This window comes from Phascolarctos cinereus, unplaced genomic scaffold (assembly GCF_003287225.1).
Source record: "Phascolarctos cinereus isolate Bilbo 61053 unplaced genomic scaffold, phaCin_HiC Scaffold_2;HRSCAF=192, whole genome shotgun sequence".
In the NCBI taxonomy this organism is placed as follows: Eukaryota; Metazoa; Chordata; class Mammalia; order Diprotodontia; family Phascolarctidae; genus Phascolarctos; species Phascolarctos cinereus.
Window position 1 is genome coordinate 32,661,992 of NW_027555625.1, and position 23,129 is coordinate 32,685,120.

A 23,129-nucleotide genomic window follows, 5' to 3' on the forward strand; every position below is an offset into this window, starting at 1 on the left:
AGTGATATGGAATATCAGTTTCCATGTAAGAATATCAATTTGAGGATGGACTGGAGAGGGTTAAGGCTGGAGGCAGAGGAGTCAACCAGGAGGCTTTTTGTAATAATCTAGGGCAAGAGTGGATGCCTAGGATGGTGGCTATGTGAGTGAAGGAGAAGGATGCTTGCAAGACAAGTGGAGGTGGGATTAGCGATCCCTGGCAACTGATTGGATATGAGGGGCTAGGGGAAGAGAGACATTAGCCCATGGTTCCTGCTCTTGTAATTTTCTTCTCACTTTGGGTCCATTTGCTATCCACAGACTCCAGTAACTGGCAGGTTTGTCCTTGCCTGTGCATCTAATTTTTTTTTTTGCATCAATGATAAAGGAAAGCATTTATTTTCATGAAGAGGAAACTGTGTGACTAATTCTATAGGCAGAGAATTAGAAGATGGTTCTTTACTTCACTATTCAGAGGGAAACATGTTCTGATTAGTTCTTTTTCCTTTCTCCTAAAGGTAGAAGTGTCTAAATTTGAGGCTCTTGAAGAAGTCAATGCGGAGTTGAAACTAAAGCAGCTGCTCTGGGATTCTCTGTCTGAATGGGACGTCCTCCAAGAAGACTGGTTACAGGTAGAGGAAAGATACACTCTCGTAATTTCAATTCTTAAGTAATTGAGCGCAAGCTTACGTGTTGGGCCAAAATTGGATGTTTTTCCCCCTGAAGTTGTATTAAGGTCAAATTCCACTGCACTGAGCATCAGGAGACTTGGTTTTGAAGTAGCATTCACTCTACTACCAACTAACTCTGTGATCTCAAGGCAAGATATTTAACCTCCTGCATTCCTCATCTCTAAAAGGAAAGCACTGGATTAAATGACCCCTAAGATTCTACTTGTAACATTCTAAGAAGTCAGTCTTTAAAACTCTGTATCTCAGACTTGAAGGAAGGATTCTCTAGCTTACACATGTGATTCACTGGAATCTCACATTAACAGAGATCTACCGTGCAACAGAATTCATTCTGGAGGGTCTTGTTCAAAACATGGATGCTCTGTCATGGGCCCCATCTATCCAAGAAGGAGTGATCATAGCAGTAGGAAAAAAGACTTCATTCTAAGACTGGGGCAGGGTCTAGACCTGTGATTTCACTGGCACAGAGAACTCACAGATGAGGAAGCTCTCCCTACCAATGTAGATCAGCACTTTCTCGGTAACTTATAGTCTTAGAGAATTTCCTAGAACAGAGGTGTCAAGTGTTTTACAGTGTGATCTGAACCAGATTAAAATGTGATTGGGAAATATTTAACAAAAGAAATGAAAATTAAAAATAAACTACATAAAAAATTATTAAGCTCCTATCACGTGCCAGGCACTGTGCTAAGTACTTGGGATACAAAGAAAGGCAAAAACCAGCTTCTGCCCTCAAGGAGTTCACAATCAATTGGACAAAGGCTACAAGTACTTGGGGGTAAGGGAAGGAAGAAAAAAAGACATTTACATGATAACTTTATTGTATATTTAAAAGGAATAACAAGTTGTACATAATAGATTTGCAATTTCACATGCAATCGTCTTTTTTATTTCACTGTGTTATGGACATGCTTGTTTTATTCCATGAATTAAATATAAAATAAATTTAAAATTTAAAAATAAGTAAAAATACAATAAAACAGAGATAATGTTAATATGTGGTTTTCTAAGTCAATAGTGCCCTCACCTTAGGTACTGTTTTAGTAGGCCCCGTTTCTATTTGGGTTTGATACCACTAACCTTGAATACTGAAAGGTTAACAGACTTGCCCAGAGTACCAGAGGCAGGTCTGGAAGCCAGGTCTTCCTGGCTCCTATCTTGTCTCTCTACCCATGATTACATGCTTCCTCTATTCTAGAACAGAATAATCTACAATATTGTCCCATGGTATCAAAGGAAGGATCCTCAGAGCTGAATGGTTTCTCAGAGGTTGTTTACTCTAAGCTGTCAAGGATTCCTTCTATATATAGAAGTGACCATTGGCCTTCCCTTGAAGGTTTCTGAGTCTGGCTGTTACCACCAAGGCAGCCCGTTCCACTTTTGGGGTGTTCTCATCGTCAGGAAAAGTTTTCTTACTTCCACCTGAAGTCTGCTTTCCAGCAGACTTCTCTACCCTCTGAGATAAGCCAAAACAAGTCCAATCCATATTTTCCTATGAGAAGCTTTAAAATGCTTAAAGAGAGAGATGCAAGTATAGAGATACAGGTGATAAAAATACAGGAATAGAAACAGAGATGATAGAGATCCCTATAGATATGTTGAGAGAGACAGACAGAGATTGAGAGATTTTTTTAAAGCAGTATGTGCCAGGCACCATGTCAGGCACTGAGGATACAAATATAAGCAAGCCCATCCCTGTTCTCAGGAACCTTACATTCTAATGGGAGAGGACAACTCAGAATGAGGAGCTGGGAAGAGGCCTCGGGAGAGAACTATGATGCAGAGGAGGCTGGGAAGTGATGTGGGGCCCTGATTCTGGCCAAGACAAGGTGAAAGCTGACCTCTCATAGCCGGGACACCCTGGACCAGAGCAGTCTAAGCTTCGGGTGGGGGGAGATGAGCATTAATGGCTAGAGGGCAGAGTCCACACAGCCCCACTCCTTGGAGCACCAGGTGGTTGTTGTGATTGTTTAACAGTGTCCAATTCTTTCTTGGCAAAGATACTGGCGTGGTTTGCCATTTCCTTCTCCAGCTCATTTACGGATGAGGAAACTGAGGCAAATAGGGATAAGTGACTTGCCCAAGGTCACACAGCAAGTAAGTGTCTGAGGTCACGTTTAAACTCGGGTCTTCCTGACTTCAGGCCGAGCACCCTGTGCACTATGGCGCCACCTAGCGGCCCAACACAAGTTGCTGCTTCCAAATACTCCAAAGGTACACGGTTCCCTTCTGCAGGAAGATTCCCATCCTTTCTCAGTTCAGTGTTCTCAGGGAGTCTTCCTCATCTGCAGTCATATTCTCCCACCTACCAACACAAGGCATCCTTCAGCCCTGCCTCTTTAGATTTCTCTCCTTTGTTTTTTAACTTTGGAGCCTTTCTTTCTTCCTTGGAGGACCCCTCCATTCCCCCAATAGCCCGGAGAGGGGAGGGCTGCCCCTCGAGCCCCGTAGCCTTCTGCAAGAAAACCCAGCTCACACTTTGAGTGTAGCCATCTACAGTGGGGCTTGGCCTTGGCAGCAACGCAAACCGCCTGCTCTCTTTTAGGCAGGTTGTTGAATGATCTTGGTCCTTGATGCTTCATGGAGGCAAACTGTTCCATTGAGGCTCCAGTGTATGACATAAAGAGGATGGGCTGCCCATAACCACCAACATAGCCAAGGATATGCTGGAGCCAAGTTGGACAGGCTCACCAGAGCTGATTGTTAAATGTTCAGAGTGAGAATCTACCCCTTGGAAATCAGCAAAGGTTGCAAATCAGGGTTTGGTTTATTGTTTTGTGGATCATCTAGACTTAAAATGATGGAGAAAATGGTAATAATTCAGATTAATCTTAAAAGTATGTAATGTGTACACTTTTTGGAAAGCTGGTTGTTAAATATTTGCCAGCACATTTTTTGCATTAATGAGTTTTTCCATTTAATGATTAAGCCAGTAAAATAGCATAGTGGTCCTGAAGTCAGGAGGATCCGAGTTCAAAACCTGTCTCAGACCATTACTAGTTGTGTGACCTTGGTCAAGTCATTCAACCTTGCTCAGCCTCAACTTCCTTCTCTATAAAGTGAAGGAGATAGACTTGATGTCTAGCCAGTCAATAAGCATTTATTAAACACCTACTATGTGTCAGGCACTGTGCTAAGCACTGTGGATTCAAAGAAAGGCAAAAACAGTCCTTGTGAGACAGACAACACAAAAATTATTAGGTATGGACAGAGCAGAAGGAAAGCAATCTCTAAGAGAAAGCATAGCCACTTGGTGAACCCTGGAAAGAGAGACAGTTAGAGCTGACTCTTGAAGGCACCAGGAAAGCCCCGGGCAGGAGTGGGAGCAGCTACAAAGGCACAGGGACCCAAGACCAGAGGCCGTATTCGAGGACCATCGGTAGACCAATATGCCTGCATTGGCAAGTGTGTGTGGAGGAGAATCAAGAGTAAAAAGGCTAGGAATCATTTCTACTCACTTTACCTTTTCTCTCATTCTTGTTAAAAACACGTGTCATTACCAACTTCCAATGTACTGATTTCTTATTCTTACAGTGTAAATTTGAACTTCTGGATCCAGAGACTCTGAATTCTCAAGTTTCAAAGTACTCCAAATTTGTGAGTCAGTTGGAAAAAGGTTTACCCCCTAATAATGTGGTGCCTCAGCTCAAGACGAAGGTGGAGATGATGAAGGAAAAAGTAAGTGATCACGGCAGAGAAATTCCTTCCATAATCTGGATCATGGTCTTGCTGCTTGTTTGTAGAGAAAAGAGTCAGGAAACTGTCCTAGAGCCACAGATGATACTCCTCAAGCCAATCAGCCATCGTGGACAGAATGCTACTGAAATCATCAGGGCTCAGTGTGGGCAAGGGTTAGCACAGAGGAAAGACTGGGCTTTTTAACTCATGGAATCAAACAAGTATTTCCATAACATAGTATGATAAAAAAGATGATTACACGCGAGACTGCAAATCTATTACGTACAACTTGCTATGCCTTTTAAATATATGTTATCATGTAAATTTCTTTTTTTTTCTTTTTCTTCTTCCCTTCCTCCCTCCTTGCCCTACAGATGGCTACCATTAGACACACACACACATATACACACACACACACACACACACACACACACACACACACATATATATATATATATAAAATTATTTGATATATGCTTCTATTTATCACTTCTTCCTCTAAATGCAGGTAGCATCTTTCTTCATATGTTCCTTATTCTTAATTTGTGTGTTTATAATAGTCAGAATGACTTAGTTGTTCTTAAAATAATACTGTGTTCTCTTGGGTCTACTCATTTCACTCTTCATCATTTCATGCAAGTCTTCCCATGCGTTTCTAAGATCATTGAGCTCATCATTTCTTACAGCACAGTAGTATTCCATCGCGACCATGCATCCCAAGTTGTCCAGCCATTCCCCAATTGATGAGGATCCCTACAATTTCCAGTTCTTTGCCACCACAAAGAGAACCACTATAAACATCCCATTCACATTCAGTTATAATTACTATCTATGAATTTCCCTCCATCTTATTTTTACTCATTATTTTCTTTCTCAGCCTCTCTTTTTACCCTATTCCTATTACCTTACACTCTCCCCCCCACCCTCCCTGTTTCAAAGCCACAGGTTTCCTAAAACCAACCATCCATCACATGAATTCTCCTGCTTGGCAGGGGAATTAGGTTGAAGTATGTGGGCAGTTAAGGATAATCTATCATTACTTTTCTGACTTGGAGGTAAGAAGAACAAGAAAAATTACTTTTTAGCTGATGAGTTTGGCTTAAAGACATCCAGAAGGGGAGATAGCTTTGTACACTATGGAAAGCTACTGGACTGTAGAGGAAAATATCTAAAGAGCCTCTTGCTCCAGCTCTGAAATAAACTCACTGTATGACCTTGGGCAAGTCATTTAACCTCTGTAGGTCTCAATTTCTTCATCTGTAAAACAAAGAGGTTAGACTTAATAATTTCTGGGGTCCCTTCCAGCTCTATTATTTCATTCATCATGAGTCCGAAGGACGGTAAAGAGGTTGGGTAAAGAAGATAGAAAGGGCTTTCCAGAGTCTATTGCATCTACTTGGAAATAATAGAGTGATTCCATGGCCACCAATGGAACCAGAGAGCTATTCCTCTTTCATGTCACATCCCTTCCTGCAGCACAGAGTACTTACACATTAAGACTTCAATGGATCTCTCTCATGGTCTAGACTGCAAATCACCCATGTCTTCTTATCCCGTTCTTGCCTTTGTATTCCCCTCACTTCCCCTAAGGGGTCTATCTGCCTGGGCACAAGAGGTCCCGATAGCCACCCCAGAAATAAAACACAGCACTTTCTTGGGGATGGAAGAATGCAATTATTCACTGCACATTTCCATTGAGAATTAGTAAATGGTATTATCTTCATATATGAACCATCCATTTTCTTGTTTAATGTTTGTTAACATTAGTAATATTAATGCTATAAAATAAGTATCAAATTAATATTAATTTAATATTAAATACGTAATCATTATTCTGTCATTAAAGCCATTTGAGTTATAAGCATTCATTAAACTGTGCACATTCTATGAAAGTATATGAAATTATGTCACTGTTTTGAAAATTAGCATTAAAACAACCCATAAAGATCTAAATTTCTATTCATTGTTGAATTTTTTCACCCAAATAAAATCTGAAGTGGTAGCACGTCTTCTGTGCCCTTCATCTAGTGCCCTGCTATATATTCCCTTATAGGTTAAATATCAACCCATTAAAAGCTATTCTTTGATCCCATTGACAATTCCAGTATCTTTCATGATTAAAATGGGAACAAATGTCCTTTGTTTTTGTTTTCTAGCTTCCAGTGATCACAGACTTGAGGAACCCCTTTTTGAAGCCAAGACACTGGGCAGCCATTGAGCAGATAGTTGATGCTACCCTTGTGGATCCTGAAAATCCATTAACTCTGCAACGTCTCATTGCTATAAATGTTTTTGAATTTGGCTCAGAGATTCAGGATATTTCTGGGCAGGCCTCTGGAGAAGCATCTTTAGAGACAATTCTCAAAAAGGTAAAAAACAAAACCACAACTTTAGCAGATGCTGAAAATCATATGATGAATATAAAGTAGACTGTTGTAGGAGTGCTCTAGGTCATCTAAAGCTAGTCTTATTTATCCTCTTTGATTCAACCCCTTGTTCTAGCTTATTGAGATACTGCTGGATGTAGTCTCTGCCATCCAGAATGTTAGCCATCTCCTCAAGCTATGTGTTGACTTCTATGTAGACAGACATAGCATCTATTGCCAAGTCATTTGTAAAAATTTTGAATGGTGTAGGACCAAGAGCAGATACCTGGGTCATTCTGCCTAAGTCCTCCCTCCAAGGTGATAGTGATAATATTAATAACTACCCTTTGGATCAGATCAGTCAATCGGTTCCAAATTCACCCAAGTGTGTCATCATCTAGCCCACTTCTCCCCATCTTATCCACAAGAATATGAGAGACTTAATCAAATAAACTGGGACACTGAATCTGTAGCATTCCCCTTATTTACCATGCTAATTATTGGGTCAATAAAAGGAAATGACCTTAATCTAGCACTACCTGTTCTTGATGAAGCCATGCTAGCTTTCTTTCTCTTTTCTTTTCTTCTTTCTTTCTTTCTTTCTTTCTTTCTGTCTTTCTTTCTTTCTTTCTTTCTTCTTGCTTGCTTGCTTGCTTTTTGCTTTTTGGCTAGGCAATGGGGTTAAGTGACTTGCCCCAGGTCACACAGCTATTAAATGTCAAATGTCTGAGGCCAGATTTGAACTCAGGTCCTCCTGACTTCAAGGCTGGAGCTCTGAAAAGGATATTATTATTATTTTGGTGAGGCAATTGGGGTTAAGTGACTTGCCCATGGTCACACAGCTAGTAAGTATCAAGTGTCTGAGGCCAGATTTGAACCCCAGTTCTCCTGACTCCAAGTCCAGAGCTCTATGCACTGAGCCACCTAGCTGCCCCCATGCTAACTTTTAGCACTTACTGCTTCCCTTTTCCTCTCCCAGAGTTCACAAACTACACCTTTAAAATAGTGTCCAAGAGTTTTATTCACTGATATGTAGTTTGTAATCTTTACCCTCTATACTTAAAAAACATTTAGATAGATAGCATTTGCCTTTCTCCATCCTATGAGATCTGTCCTATCCTTTTCAGAGCTAAAATGCCAAAAGGCATCAGAAATTGGGCCTGCCATTTTTTAGAACTCTAGAAATGAGTTCATGTGTGCCTAGTTATTTGAGCTCATTGAGAACAAGATTCTCTGTTTTTCCTAACTCCAGGTGCATTTCCACTCTCTAGCATACATTTTGTCTTTTCCTTTCTGGGTTTTCCACCTCCATGGTTCTTACTGTTTCTACCTTAATAATTAGTTCCTCCTCATTGGTCAGGGTCAGGTCCAAAATAGAAGATCCCTTTGTCTTTCTTCTATTTTCCAAAAAAAATAAATAAAATTAACAGGAAACCAAATCTCAAGTTTCTCATGTGTGCTGTTTGGCAGAGAAAGCACAAGCAGATATCCAACTAGTTATCCCATCATTAGAGTAGCATGCATCCATGTTAAATGTGCATTTTGTCTCCCAAATTCCTCAGGTATTTCCTACTTTGTCTAGGTGGTCTATAGCATACCTCTATAAAATCATTGAGTCCCATCCCACCTTTGAGATCAACCCTTTGGGTTCCCTAGATCATCGAGTTTGTTACCCATGCTTTTTGTATTTACACAGAGATATCTGAGGCCAAGCGTTTTATGGCTGTCTCTTTGGATATTGTCTCCTGGCTTTTATTGTGCAATGCTTCCTGTGAGGAGGCAGCTAGGCGGTATAATGGATAGAGGACTGGACTTAGATTATTGAAGAAATAAGTTCAAATCCTGCCTGAGACACTTTACTAACTGCATGATCCACAGCAAGTCAACCTCTCTGTGCCTCACTTTCCTCATCTGTAAAATTGAGATAGTAAGAGCATCTAACCCACAGAATTTTCATGAGGATCAAATGAAATAATAAATGCAAAATGCTTTGCAAACCTTAAAGCAGTAAATAAAAGCTAGCTGTGATGATGATAATGATAAAACTGACAATGATGATAATTATGTACCTGCTCCTTCCTGTGTTATCTGGGCTTCTCAGATTGATGGGGGCAATTCTCTCTCTCTCTCTCTCTCTCTCTCTCTCTCTCTCTCTCTCTCTCTCTCTCTCTCTCTCTCTCTCTCTCTCTCTCTCTCTCACTTCCCTTTGCAGTGTAAAGTCTTCTTTTTTGTATTCATGAGATTCCAACAGAGAAGTTGTACCTTTAAATTATTGCTATTATTGAAGTTGTCATTCAATTCCATTTTCATTCTAAATTCAGCTAAACTTGTCCACCTATGAAAATGAAGATTAAAGGATTTTTTAAAAAGTTATCTCTCAATGATTTTAAAAACCAGATAGCAAAAATGAAAATTTTATTGTCCCATTTTACGTGAAGGATACTCTTTGGTGACATGGTTATTGTTTATGGTATATTTATTTATTTGGAAAATGACCTAATTCTACCAAAATGTTATTATTTTGCAAGGTGGAAGATTCTTGGAAAACAACAGAATTCGTTGTTTTGCCCCATCGAGATGCCAAAGATATTTTTATACTGGGTGGGACTGATGACATACAAGTAAGTAACTGCAGTGAGTTGAAAGCTTGAGAGATAGAGTCCCATTGCATTATCCAAGAATTATCTGTACCAGATGCAACCAGATGCATTTGGACCCATGACCAGGACTTCGGAGCAGAGCAAGGAAACCCTTGCCCAAACCGTTATAGCTACTGGGCTTCTCTACTTTGATCAGTCAATCAACATGTATATTTTGAGCACCTAGTCTGAGGAGTATACAGAAGAAATACAAACATGCTCCCAGTGCTGAAGCACCAGCAGATACGGTCTAGTTGGGAAGGTTTCATGAGGGTGGTATAAACTGAGCTAGCTCTTGAAAGATTGATTGGATTTAGATGGGTGAGAAGGGAAGGCATTCCTAGTGAAGATTAGGAAAATCGAATGGATTCAATTTTGTTATTGATTTCATTCTGTATCACTGCCGACATTTTTATAACTGTCTGAGTCATGTTTCGTTTGTCTCAGAGTTAAGTTTGGAAATTCAGCTTTCCTGTAAATTACTCATCATCTCTGAGCTAAGTTTAGAAGTTCAGCTCTCCTGATAATCACTGTTCTAGTCTTACCTCAAGGAAACCTGTTAGCCTTGAAAGATGCAGGTGGAAGCCAAGAGTCTGGTCTATTATCCAAGGTTGTCTGGTGCACTGTCCCTAAACCACCCTTGCAGGTGGACTCAAACAATGAACGTTTCTGGAGATGGAAAAGGGGAGCAATTGCTAGCCCCTTATTACCAATTTCCAGCCATCCATATTGTTCCTCACATCTTGTAACCAATCATACTGTTTTCCCTGTCCATGGTGCTGCCTTCTATTTTGGGCGCTCCTCCTCTTGTCTAGAAAAAAGAACTCCTTACGGGTGTTAGTGTTGCTGAGGAGGCAGAGACTCTGTTTACTGGTAAATTCATGCTTTGTCAATAACTTGTGCTCAGAATGTTGTGCCTCAGTTTACTTTGATTTTGATCATAATACGGGCAAGGTGTACAATCTGCGTAAGGGCATGGCAGTGAGAGAGTTCTTTATAATTCTTTTGAAGCTGTAAATATCTATTATTTATATATTTATAAAATATTTTGTATACAGATATATGAATATCTATAACATGTTACCTGAGCAGCGAACTATGAAGACTGAACAATCACAAACAAAGTTGTGACTAAGAGAGGAACATCCAGCCAGCTGCCCCTCAGCCTGTTTCTAGATGTGTTGTCTCCTTCTATTATAACTGGAGTCCTTGAGAACAGAGACAGCTTTGCCTTTTTATTTTTATCCTCTATGCTTAGCACAGTGTTTTGCACATAGCATAAGCTTAAACATTTAAAAAATTCATTTATTTTATATCACATTCTTTTGTGTTCCAAACTCTAGAAATCAGCAAGAATTCCCCTTTTCTTCTTTATTTTCTCCATGGAGCCCCTTTATTTTTTCCAAGGAACATTTATTCCATTCTTCCTAATAATGCTCTCCAGTTGACCAAGAAATCAGAAATGTTTTCTCTTTCTCTTTTCATTTTCTCTAAGAAAGTAGAAATCAACTTATGCTCTGGATATCCATAGGTGTTATATAGTACTGTGAAAAAACACAAACATTGAAGGTCAAAGCAAAATTTCCCTTTCCCTCCATACTTTCATTAAGTAAGTTCAGAGTCCTTTATTCCTCCTCTTCTTCCTCCTTCTCCTCCTCGTCCTCCTTTACTCCCTTTCCTCCTGCTTTTCTGCATGACTTGAGCTACAAATATAATGAGATTCCTCCACTTCATTTCACCTCAACACTGCCCTCTTTTATGCTAAACTCTGTCTCAAAGGAATCAATTTAGCGGACAGAAGTGCTAGGACATAAGCACAAAAGACACATGGACCCAGAAGAGCCCAAGACCAAATCCAATTATTTCATGAGATCTTTGTACTTCATTTTACCTTGTTGCTCTACTCAGGAATTATTGGCTTTTATAAATCCAAAGAAGAACACGAAGCTTAGGGACTAGCAAGTAGCCCAGTCTGGCTGGAACATATATAGGGTATGTGAAGAGGAACAACATGAAGTGAAGCTGGAAAGGCAGGTTGGAGCCAGACTGCAGAGGACCTTAAATGCCACACTAAAGAATTTGCTTTTTATCCCAGAAGCAATAGGGACCTAGTGAAAGCCTTTTAGGAGGGTGGTGACATCAGCAGACCTGGGCGCTGGGATAAAACAGAGCATTAGTTTGAAAGGGAAGCAACTTGAAGAAGGGAGAAAGGCCAGAAACAAGAAAACCCATTAGGAAGCTACTGTGATGAGCTAGATAAAAGTTGATAAGAGTGACACTACGATGGCAACACAGTATGTACAGAAAAGAAAATGCTGTGAACATAGAATTCATATGATTTAGTTACTAAGTGGATTTGGAGGACCAGAGTAAAAGAAGAATCACATGTGACTGTAAGGTTTCAAGCCTGGGGGATGTGCAAGATGGCAGTACCATCAACATGAATATGAAAGTTTGGAGGAGGGAAATATTGGCAGAGAGGTTAGAGTTTAGTTTGGGACATGTTGAATGGAGGGAGCTAGGTGGTGCTTTGTATTCAAAGCCAAGAAGACCCAAATTCCAGTTTGGCCTCCGACACTTACTAGCTATGCGACCATCCTGGTCAGGTCACAAACTCCCTGTGACTTAGGTTCCTCATCTATAAAATGTGAATAATAATAATAACCCTACCTCCTAGGGTTGTTGTGAGGATCAGATAAGTTAACATATGCAAAGTACTTTGAATACCTTAAAGTGCTCTATAAATGATAGCTATTATAATTATTATTATTGAATTTTATATACTACAGGGACAAGCAATTGGAGATCACTAGTACAACAGGTAATTAGAGATGTGAGTAAGTTTATAGTTTCAGAAAAAAATTAAGACTGTATGTGTATATATATACATAATATATATATATATATATATATATGTTTGTATATATGAAAGAGATTTAAAGAAGTATATGTAGAATGATGATAAATGGGGGGAAATGGCACCAGGTAATAGTACCAATATAAAGAGTATGGAGAGGGAGAAAAAGAGGGACCAGGACAGAGCCTGTGATGGGGGCCACCTATGCTTAGGGTTGTAGTAATATAATGAACCAATGCAGGAAGAAGAGAGCAAGTATTTATTAAACAAACACCTGCTATAGGCCAGGAAATGTGTCAAGTGCTTTACAAATATTATTTCATTTGATCCTCACAACAACATGAGAGATGGATGTTATCGTCATCCCCATTTTACAGTTAAAGAAACTGAAGCAGACAGAAGTTAAGTGACTTGTCCATGTTACAAAGCTAGTAAATGTCTGGGGCTAAATTGGAACTCAAGTCTTACTGCTTCCAGACCCAATGCTCTATCCAGTGGGCCCCCTACCTCCCTTTAGGAGAATGGGTTATGGTCAGACATAGTAACCCAGAATGAAAGAGGGTAGTCGCTAGTGTTCAAAACTGCGGAAGGATTAAAGAACCTGAGGACTGTGAAAAGTCCTTCAGATCTGGTGAGCCTTGAGAGAGTGTTTTTGGTAGAGTAATGGAAGCCAGATTGCAAGGGTTTGAGAAGTCAACGGAGAGTCAACCAAATATGGAAAACAGTGCCTCGTCAATCGTGTTGCTCATGAAACTCAGGATAAAAATTGTGGTGGGATGCAAAGACAGAAGAGAAATAGTGGGTGGGGAGAAGTGAGAGAGGGTCTAGAGACTGAAGAAGTGAGTGAGGCAGTGCGTGAAGCAGAGGAACAGAAGACTGTGATCAAAGAGGAAATTTCAGAGTTCTAGATCATGGAGGTTAAACAGATTGGGAGCAATGGTGATGTCTGAGGTAGAGTGAGTGTGAAGGAGGTCTTAGACCTAGAGACCAGGGCATTCAAAGGGTCATCAGCATGTGTATGTGAGAGGACAGAGTAGTAGAGGCAAAGCCAGACTGGAAGAGTTAACAAAGGGAAATGGGTCAGAAAACAGATGCTCAAGAGTAGACAACTCTGGGGAAGTTTACCAAGACAAAGAAGCTGGGGCACAGGTCCCCGTAAATGTTTAGCACAGAAATGGGCTTCCTACAGTTGTTCAGTCATTCAGTCTGAACCATGGACCACTGCGCTCCAGGCCCTTCTATCCTCCACTATCTCCCAAAGTCTGCCCAAGCTCACGTTTGTTCTTTCCATGACACTATCTGTCCATCTCATCCTCTACCATTCCCTTCCCCTTTTGCCTTCAATCTTTCCCAGCATCAGAGTATTTTCCAATGAGTCCTGTCTTCTTACTATGTGTCCAAAGTATTTAAGCTTCTCTTTCAGTATTTGACCTTCAAACAAATAGTCTGAATTAATTTCTTTAAGTATCGACTGATTTGATTACTTGCTCTCCAAAAGATTTTTAAAAGTCTTCTCCACCACCACAAATAAAAAATGGCAATTCTACAGCACTCAGTTTTACTTGTAGTCCAACTCTACAGCCATACATTACTATTGGAAAAACCATAGCTTTAACTCATGTAGACCTTTGTTGGCAAAGTGATGTCTCTGCTTTTTAGTATGCTGTCCAGATTTGTCATAGCTTTCCTTCCAAGGAGCAAGCATCTTTTAATTTCATAGCAGCAGTCACTATCTGCAGTGGTCTTTGCTTCTTTTTTTCCTTTTTCCTTTTTTTTTTTTAGGCAGTTGGGGTTAAGTGACTTGCCCAGGGTCACACAGCTAGGAAGTGCCAAGTGTTTGATCTGAGGCCGAATTTGAACTAGGTCCTCCTGACTTCAGGGCCGGTGCTCTATCCACTGTGCCACCTAGCTGCCCCTGCAGTGGTCTTTGAATATAAAATTGGACACACTTCCATTTCTTCTTCCTCTTTTTACCAGGACCAGTTGCCATGATCGTAAAATTTTTTTTTATGTTAAGCTTCAAGCCAGCTTTACACTCTCCTCTTTCACTCTCATCAAGAGGCCTCTTAATTCTTTTTCACTTTCTGCAATCAGAATGGCATTGTCTGCATATCTGAGATTGTTAATATTTCTCTTAGCAACCTTAATTCCAGCTTTTGATTCACTCAGCCTGGCATTCCTCATGATGTAGTCTACGTATAAGTTAAATAAATAAGGTGACAACATACAGCCTTGTCATGCTCCTTTTCCAATCTTAAACCAATCAGTTGTTCTGTATTCAGTTCTAACTGTTGCTTCTTGACCTGCGTGCAGGTTCCTCAGGAGACAAGTAAGATGATCTGGTCCTCCCATCTTTTTCAGGACTTGCCACATTTTGTTGTGCTCCACACAGTCAAAGGCTTAAGTGTAGTCAAGGAAGCAGAAGTAGATTTTTTTCTTGAACTGCCTTGCTTTCTCCATAATCCAGCAAATATTGGCAATTTGGCCTCCTCTGCCTCTTCAAAAATCAGCCCTTCTTCTGGTAATTCTCAGTTCACATATTACTGAAGCCTACCTTTCAGAATCTTAAACATAACCTTACTGGAGTGTGAAATGAGCACAATTGTCAGCAACTGGAACAATCTTTGGCATTGCCTTTTTTTTTTAATATAAATTTATTTATTTTTAGTTTTCAATATTCACTTCCACAAGATTTTGAGTTCCAAATTTTCACCCCATCTCCCTCCTCCCCACACCCCAAGATGGCATGCCTTCTGAATATCCCTTCCCCTAGTCTGTCCTCTCTTCTATCTCTCCCTCCCTTCACTTATCCCCTTCCCCTCCTATTTTCCTGTAGGGCAGGATAGACTTCTGTACCCTATTTCCTGTATTTCTTATTTCCCATTAGCATGTGAAAACTTTTTTTTAAACATATGTTTTTAAAACTTTAGGTTTCAAATTTTCTTCCTTCCTCCCTCCCCACCCACCCTCATTGAAAAGGCAAGAAACTCAACATAGGTTATACATGTGCAGTTATGCAAAACATTTCCATAGTAGACATGTTGTGAAAAACTAACTCTATTTCCCTTAATCCTATCCTGCCCTCCCATTTATTCTATTCTTTCTTTCGACCCTGTCCCTCCTCAGAAGTATTTGCTTCTGATTACCCCTTTCCCAATCTGCCCTCCTCTCTATCATCCCCCTGCTCTCTTGTCCCCTTCCCCCCTGCAATTTTCCTGTAGGGTAAGAAAGATTTCCATACCCAATTGAATGTGTATGTTATTCCCTCCTTAAGCCAAATCCTATGAGAATAAGATTGATTCATTCCCTCTCACCTTCCCCCGTTTCCCCTCCACTGTAAGAGACTTTCCTGTTTGTTTTTTTTTGTGAGATAATTTACCCCATTCTACCTCTCCCTTTCTTCTTCTCCTAGTATAATCCTCTCTCATCCCTTAATTTTATTCTCCAGATATGACCCCTTAATCTTCAACTCACCCTGTGCCCTCTATCTATCTATCTATATATACATACATATATTTTTTTTCCTCCAACACTGACAAAAGTCTCATGAGTTATAAATATCATCTTTCTGTGCAGGAATGTAAACAGTCCAACCTAAATAAGCCTCTTATGATTTCTCTTTCCTGTTTACCTCTTCATGTTCCACTTGAGTCTGTATTTGAAAGTCAAATTTTCTATTCAGCTCTGGTCTTTTCATCAGGAATGCTTGAAAGTCCTCTATTTCACTGAATGACCATTTTTTCCCCTGAAGGGTTATACTTAGTTTTGCTGGGTATGTGATTCTTGGTTGTAATCCTATCTCCTTTGCCCTCCAGTACTTTAATGTAGAAGCTGCTAAATCTTGTGTTATCCTGATTGTGTTTCCACAGTACTTGAATTGTTTCTTTCTGGCAGCTTGTAATATTTTCTCCTTGACCTGGGAACCCTGGAATTTGGCTATAATATTCCTAGGAGTTTTCCTTTGGGGATCTCTTTCAGGAGGAGATCAGTGGATTCTTTCAATTTCTATTTTGCCCTCTGGTTCTAAATATCAGGGCAGTTTTCCTTGATAATTTCTTGAAAGATGATGTCTAGGCTCTTTTTTTGATCATGGCTTTCAGGTAGTCCAATAATTTTTAAATTCTCTCTCCTGGATCTATTTTCCAGGTCAGTTGTTTTTCCAATGAGATATTTCACATGGTTTTCTAATTTTTCATTCTTTTGGATTTGTTTTACAGTGTCTTGATTTCTCATAAAGTCACTAGCTTCCAATTGCTCTATTCTAATTTTTAAGGAAGTATTTTCTTCAGTAATCTTTTGGACTTCCTTTTCCATTTGGCCAATTTTTCTTTTTAGGGCATTCTTCTCCTCATTGGCTTTTTGGACCTCTTTTGCCATTTGGGTTAGGCTATTTTTTAAGGTGTTATTCTTCAGTATTTTTGGGGGGTCTCTTTTAGCAAGTTGTTGACTTGTTTTTCATGATTTTCTTGCATCACTCTCATTTCTCTTCCCAGTTTTTCCTCTACTTCCCTTACTTGCTTCTCAAAATCCCTTTTGAGCTCTTCCAAGGCCTGGGACTGATTCATATTTTTCTTGGAGTCTTTAGATGTAGGAGCTTTGAGTTTGTCATCTTCTTCTGGTTGTATATTTTGATCTTTGTCACCAAAGTAAGATAATATAGTCTGACTCTTTTTGCACTGCTTGCTCATGATCCCGGCCAATTACTTGAGTTTTAAACTCTTTGTTAAGGTAAGAGTCTGCTTCCAGTGTGGAGAGTGTACTGTCCCAAGCTTCAGGGGTTTGTACAGCTGTTTTCAGAGATATTTGTAGGGACCTGTAAAGTTTCAGTTCTTCCAAGGTGGTATGATAAGGGGCGAGGTGTTTACTCCTTTCCTGGCCTGTGACCACAAGTACTCCTTTCTGTCCTGTAACTATGAGGAGGGGTTCCTCTCTACAGCCACTACAAGCTCCACCAAGCCAGCGCTCCTCCTCACCCCAGTACCACTGCCCAGAACTGTGGCCCAGATCCAAACACAGGCAAAGCAAGAGATTCCTGCCTCAGCACTGGCAAAGAGATCCCTGCAGTCCCTCTCTGATCAGCCACTGGATTCCCCCTCAGTCGATGGGCAGGAAGCTCAGGAGGCAGCTGTCCCCCCACCAGGGTCACACCCTTGGGGAATGGAGACCCTCTTAGCACCACAGAAACAGACTTTTCCCACTGACCTTCTAAGTTGTCTTTGGCATTCGTGGATTGAGGAGTCTGGAAACTGCCACAGCTGCCCATGATTCAGTCCTCTGAGGCCTGCTCCAGGCTCGCTGGGGCCTGTGCGCCCACGCCGCTGCATTCCCAGCCTGGCGCAATACACCTTTCTGATCGATCACCCAGGTTGTCTTGGGCTGGAAATTTGTTTCACTCTGTCTTTTTGTGGGTTTTGCTGCTTTAGAATTTGTTTAGAGCCGGTTTTTATGAGTATTTGGAGGGGTTTGGGGGACAGCTCAAGCAAGTCACTGCTTTCACTCTGCCATCCTGGCTTCACCCCCAGCATTGCCCTTCTTTAGAATTGGAACATAAACTGATTATGTCCAATCCAGTGGCCACTGTGGAGTTTTTCCAATTTTTCTGGCATATTGAGTACAGCACTTTGACAGCATCATCTTTTAGGATTTTAAATAGCTGAGCTGGAGTTCTGTCACCTCTACTAGCCTTATGGTTAGCAAGGCTTCCAAAGGCCCACTTGATTTCATTCTCCAGGATGTCTGGCTCTAGATCAGTGACCATACTATTGTGGTTACCAGTGATATTAAGATCTTTCTTTTATAGTACTTCTGTGTATCCTTGCAGCCTCTTCTTAATCTCTTCTGCTTCTGTTAAGTCCCTAACATGTTTGTCTTTTATCATGCCCATTTTTTGCATGAAACATTCCCTTGATATCTCTAATTTTCTTGCAGAGATCTGACTGAACTGAATGCAGAATTCCTGAGAATAGCAAGGAAAGATAAAAAAGTTTTAGGGCAGCTAGTTGGTGCAGTGGATAGAGCACAGGCCCTGAAGTCAGGAGGATCTGAGCTCAAATCTGACCTCAGCCCAAGCACTTGACACGTACTAGCTGTGTGACCCTGGGCAAGTCACTTAACCCCAATTGCCTAAAAATTAAAAAAAAGATAAAGAAAATTTTCTTAAATGAGCAATATAAAAAAATAGAAGAAAATAATAGAATGAGAAAGACAAAAATGGACTACTCTTACTGTATTTCTTTTTTTTTTCTTCAAGGTCCTTCTAGATGATAGCATCATTAACGTGTCCACAATTGCCTCTTCTCGATACGTGGGTCCACTCAAAGCTCGAGTTGATGAATGGCAAAAGCAACTTGCATTATTTAATCAAACACTGGTGAGCAATAAATTTCAAAATATATAATTCGAAGAATTTTAGAACAGGAAGGAACCTGAAAATACTACCTTTATGCCTTTAATTTGGGCTGAGAGGCAATGCAGTACAACAAGTGAAAAGAACACTTCCCTCTAAGGTCAGAAAGGCATAGGTTCAATCCCACCCCTGATACTAATACCTGGGAGATTGTGCAAGTCATTTAATTTCTATGGGCCTCAGTTTCCGCTTTATTAAAATGATGAGGTTGAACAAGATGATCTTTGAGATTCCCTTTAGCTTTAAGGCTATTTTGCTGTAAATTTCATGTCTTTAGGCTGAGAGGAATCATGGTTTAGTGAATAGATACTGAACCTGAGTCACAGGACCTGAATTCAAATGTGCCCTCTGTGTCTTACTACTTGGGCAAGTCCTTACTTACCTTGGGCAAGTCATTTAATTTCTAAGGGCCTTAGTTTCCTCATCTGTAAAATGAAGCAGACTGGGTAGGTAACCTCTGATTTATCCAGCTCCATATCTATAAGCCTATGATTTCAGTATATTAGAATATATTACAATTACATTGTAGGTTCCTTGAAGGCAAGAGCTGTCTTTTGCCTCTTTTTGTTTTCCCCATGCTTAGCACAGTGCCTGGCACAAAGTAGGCATTTAATAAATGTTTATTTGATGAATATGGTTAGAAATATGAGGGAAAAAATGAAATGTCTTGAGCTTTGCAATTTAATGCCAATACTACCACCTTCCACTTAGATGGAAAATTGTAACTTAAAATAATTTATCTTACAACTTGACTTCTTTTTATAGAGACAGATGCCTGGAAAACCTGTATGTGCAAAACAAAAATTCATGTGTTAAATTATATCACACTTCCCTTATCTTTTCAGAAATGTTTTCATACAGGAAAAAAAAAAGTTAGAATGAAATCAGAGTGAAATGCACACCTAACCAAAAATCCTAACCAAGGTAGCGACTGGTTTTTGCTTCTTTGTATAGCCCCAGCTTTTAGCTCAATATCTGGTATATAGTGAGTGCTTAATAAGTGCTTGTTACCTGACTGAGTGGTGGTGATCTGAGCAATGATACAATAAAGAGTGTGAGCCAATGATAAGGATGCGTAGGGCAGGATGCTTTGAAACCCACAATCAGCTTTTATTTTATATTAGAGGCAGTTGGGTGCTACTCCTGGAGGCTTCTGAATAGGAGCTTGGAGAGATCCAAGGGATACTGGGAGAGAAGCTGAAAATGGTACCCTGGCTGGTATGAGGTGGCAAAGGAAGGCGTAATCTAATTACAGTTAAGGAAAAAGATGAAAGGGAAGATCGGGGAAATAACATGTCAACAGTAAAAGGAGAGTTTTGTTCCCTCGGAATATTCATGGGCTGTTGTTGTTGTAACTTAAAAGCAACTAGGTGTTATAGTGGAGGGAAAAGTGATCTTGGAGTCAGAAAGACCTGAATTTGAATCCTGCCTCCCATACTTAGCTGTATAACCTTGAACAAATCATTTAATGTCTCTGAACTTCAGTTTTCTCTTCTGTAAAATGGGGATTGTGATCATCTATTTCACAGGGTTGCTGTGAGGAACAGATCAGTTCATCAGTCACCGAACATTTATTAAGCACCTACTGTGTGCCAGGCACTGTGCTAAATTCTAGGGATATGAAGAAAGACAAAAGACAGTCCCTGATGTCAAATAGTTTACAATCTGTCAGGGGGAAGACAACACCAAAAGGGGGTTAAGGAAGTATTCCACTCCTGGGGCATAACAGATAAGATAAGGGGAGGGCTGCTGGGTGGGAAATGAGGTAATAGAGCCAGAGTGTCCCAAAAGTCCTAGTGCAGATCCTGTATGAAGGGCCTTGCAAGCATTAAAGGGTTGTCTGTGTTAGCTATCAAGGCAGCGGTAGAATAGTCTGACATATCAGACTATTCAAGGAGTAGAAGACAAAATGAAATATAGTCATTGATAACTGAGGCCGAAAGATTCCTCTATTGTCTAATAATACAACACGAACTTGAAAACATGAAGACTGTTGTCATCCTTAGGATGGCCCCCCAGCTAGGACTAGTCACTCTTGTCACTGTTTTCACCCAACTTGTTCGGTTGCAACTTTTCATAACCCCATTTGAGATTTTCATAGCCAAAATACTGGAGTGGTTTGCCATCATTTTACAGATGAGGAACTGGAGGCAAACAGGGTTAAATGACTTGCCCAGGGTCACCCAGCTAGTAAATGTCTGAGGCTGGATTTGAACTCAGGTCTTCCTGACACCAGGCATGGTGCTCTATCTACTGCACCACCTAGCTTCCCTAGCCACCATTACCATGATGTAATCAGGAAGTTCTTTATCAACATGAGCTCCCAATTCCAGCAATTCTCCTTTAATGGCATTCTGGATCTTGCGTTTGATCTCAGTGCTGCTATCCATGGTCCTGAAGTGGGGCAGGGACTGGGCTCCAGTGGTTCAGGCCGCTTCTGTTACTGGCGCCAATGCCCCCCTGGTTGCTAACATCTTAATGTTATTGATTTTCCTAGGAGGAGTGGCTGACCTGTCAGAGAAACTGGCTTTACTTAGAGAGCATTTTCAGTGCTCCTGACATTCAGAGACAGCTGCCGGCAGAGGCCAAAATGTTTTTACAGGTGGATAAATCATGGAAAGAAATCATGAGAAAAGTGAATCGTTTGCCCAATGCTCTCCGTGCGGCTACTCAACCAGGTATGTCAACACAATGATTTGCAAAGAAGCATCACTATCCATCTATAATAATCACTGTCTATACTGATCATTAGAGCCTGAGGATTGATTAATCATTGATCATGAGGACCCAGTATTAAAGATCAGAAAGATAGGAGGCAGCGTTTTCATAAACTTGATGAGAACATATACTGTGATTTGTTCTCCCTTCTCACTTTAGCTTCCATAATTAAAGGTTCCTCTCCTTCTCCCCTCTGTCTTCTTCTTGCAGCCTTGGTCCTCAAAGGGTAGGGATACTTTAATCTCCTATTCCAACCCACAAAACATATCTTTTGTTTGAAATGAAAATTACATTCTCTGCTCAAACTCCCACAGGTGTGCCACTATCCATTTGACACATTACTTTTCAAAATCATGACTTTTTGTGAAAACAGACACAGGTACAAATCTTTAAAGAAACCCTCTAACCACTGCTTAGAACAAAGCTTGGCACATAGCAAGTGCTTAACAAATGTTTTGTTGACTTCACCCTCTATTTTAGGAGTTCTTAACCTGGGATCCATACATTTTAAAAATATTTTGATAGCTGTATTTCCCTGTATTTTATGTTATACATCAAACATGATTCTAAGAAAGGATCCAGGGGCTCCACCAGATTGTGGCCAAAAGGGTCCATGACAAAGAAAAATGTTAAGAGAATCTCTCCTCCTGATAAATAGTAAACAACTAAAATATGAGTGCTCATACTGTACACTGAAGGAATGCTCATATTTGGAGACATATTCAGAGAAGGAGTTTAGTGAAGGAGGCATAATCCAAGTTGGGTCTTGACAGGTGAGTAGAACCTCTAAGGGAGGGAGGAAGGAGGAGAGAAAAGAAGGGAGGAAGGCATCTGAAAAGAGAATCATATGAGCAGTGACTTTGGAAGGAATTAAAATGAATAGAAGAAACTAATCAGTTTTCCACATTTTTAAATTCCTCGAACTCACGGAGCTCTTATCCAATTGTTTTATTGAGTATCAGCATTTCAAACTGAATATTCCATCAGCATCTCAACCTCAACACATCTCAAACAGATCTCATCTTTTCCCCAAAAACCCTCCCTTCTTGAGAATGTCCTCTTTTCTGTCAAGATCTCCATTATCCTTCCAGGGACCCAGGGTCCCAATCTCAGCATCATCCTCAACTCTTCATTCCCCTTCCCCTCATATATCAAATAAGTCATCAGGTTGTGTCTATTCTACCTCCACAGCATCTCAAGTATACAGAACTTTCCCATCCCTTCTCACTTGGGCAAGGCTCTAGTTCAGACCTCTTTCCTGGAGGATTCCAATAGTTTCCCAATTGTTCACCTTGCCTCAAGCATCTTCCCATTCCAATCCATCTCCTACCCAGCTGCCAAAATGATTTTCCTAAAGCACAGGTCTGATCGTTTCTTTCTACTGCTCAGTAAACACCAGTGGCTCCCTGTTATCTCAAGGACCAGATACAGACTCCTTGTTGGGCACTTAATGTTCTTCACAACCTGATTCCATCATACTGATTATACATTACTCCTCTTTACACACTCTGTGATTTAATCACACCAGATTTCCATCTCCAATTTCCATGCCTTTGCACTAATTGGCCCCTGTTTCCGGAGGCACTCCCTCCTCCTTTCTGCCCCTTAGAATCCCTGGTCTCTTTCAAAGTTCTACTTGTTTCACCTTCTATGTAAAGCCTTTCCCGACTCCTCCACCTGCTAGTGCCTCCGCCACCAAATAATTCTGTATTTTTCTGTATACACTTATACTATTTGTGTGCATATTATTTCTCCCAATGGATTGTCAGATTCTTGAAGGTCAGGCGCATTTTT

At 40.4% G+C, this 23,129-nt stretch overlaps 1 protein-coding gene across 1 annotated transcript in view; it reads left to right on the forward strand.

Annotated features, from left to right (window-relative positions):
* The window catches only part of DNAH6 (dynein axonemal heavy chain 6), a 250,339-nt gene that overhangs the window by 53,285 nt on the left and 173,925 nt on the right, over positions 1-23,129 (forward strand). The window contains exons 20-25 of the mRNA XM_078149111.1: positions 498-611; positions 4,206-4,349; positions 6,506-6,718; positions 9,244-9,336; positions 18,462-18,581; positions 21,115-21,295. Coding sequence (XP_078005237.1) covers positions 498-611; positions 4,206-4,349; positions 6,506-6,718; positions 9,244-9,336; positions 18,462-18,581; positions 21,115-21,295 — 865 coding nt within the window. The remainder of the gene's footprint in view (positions 1-497; positions 612-4,205; positions 4,350-6,505; positions 6,719-9,243; positions 9,337-18,461; positions 18,582-21,114; positions 21,296-23,129) is intronic.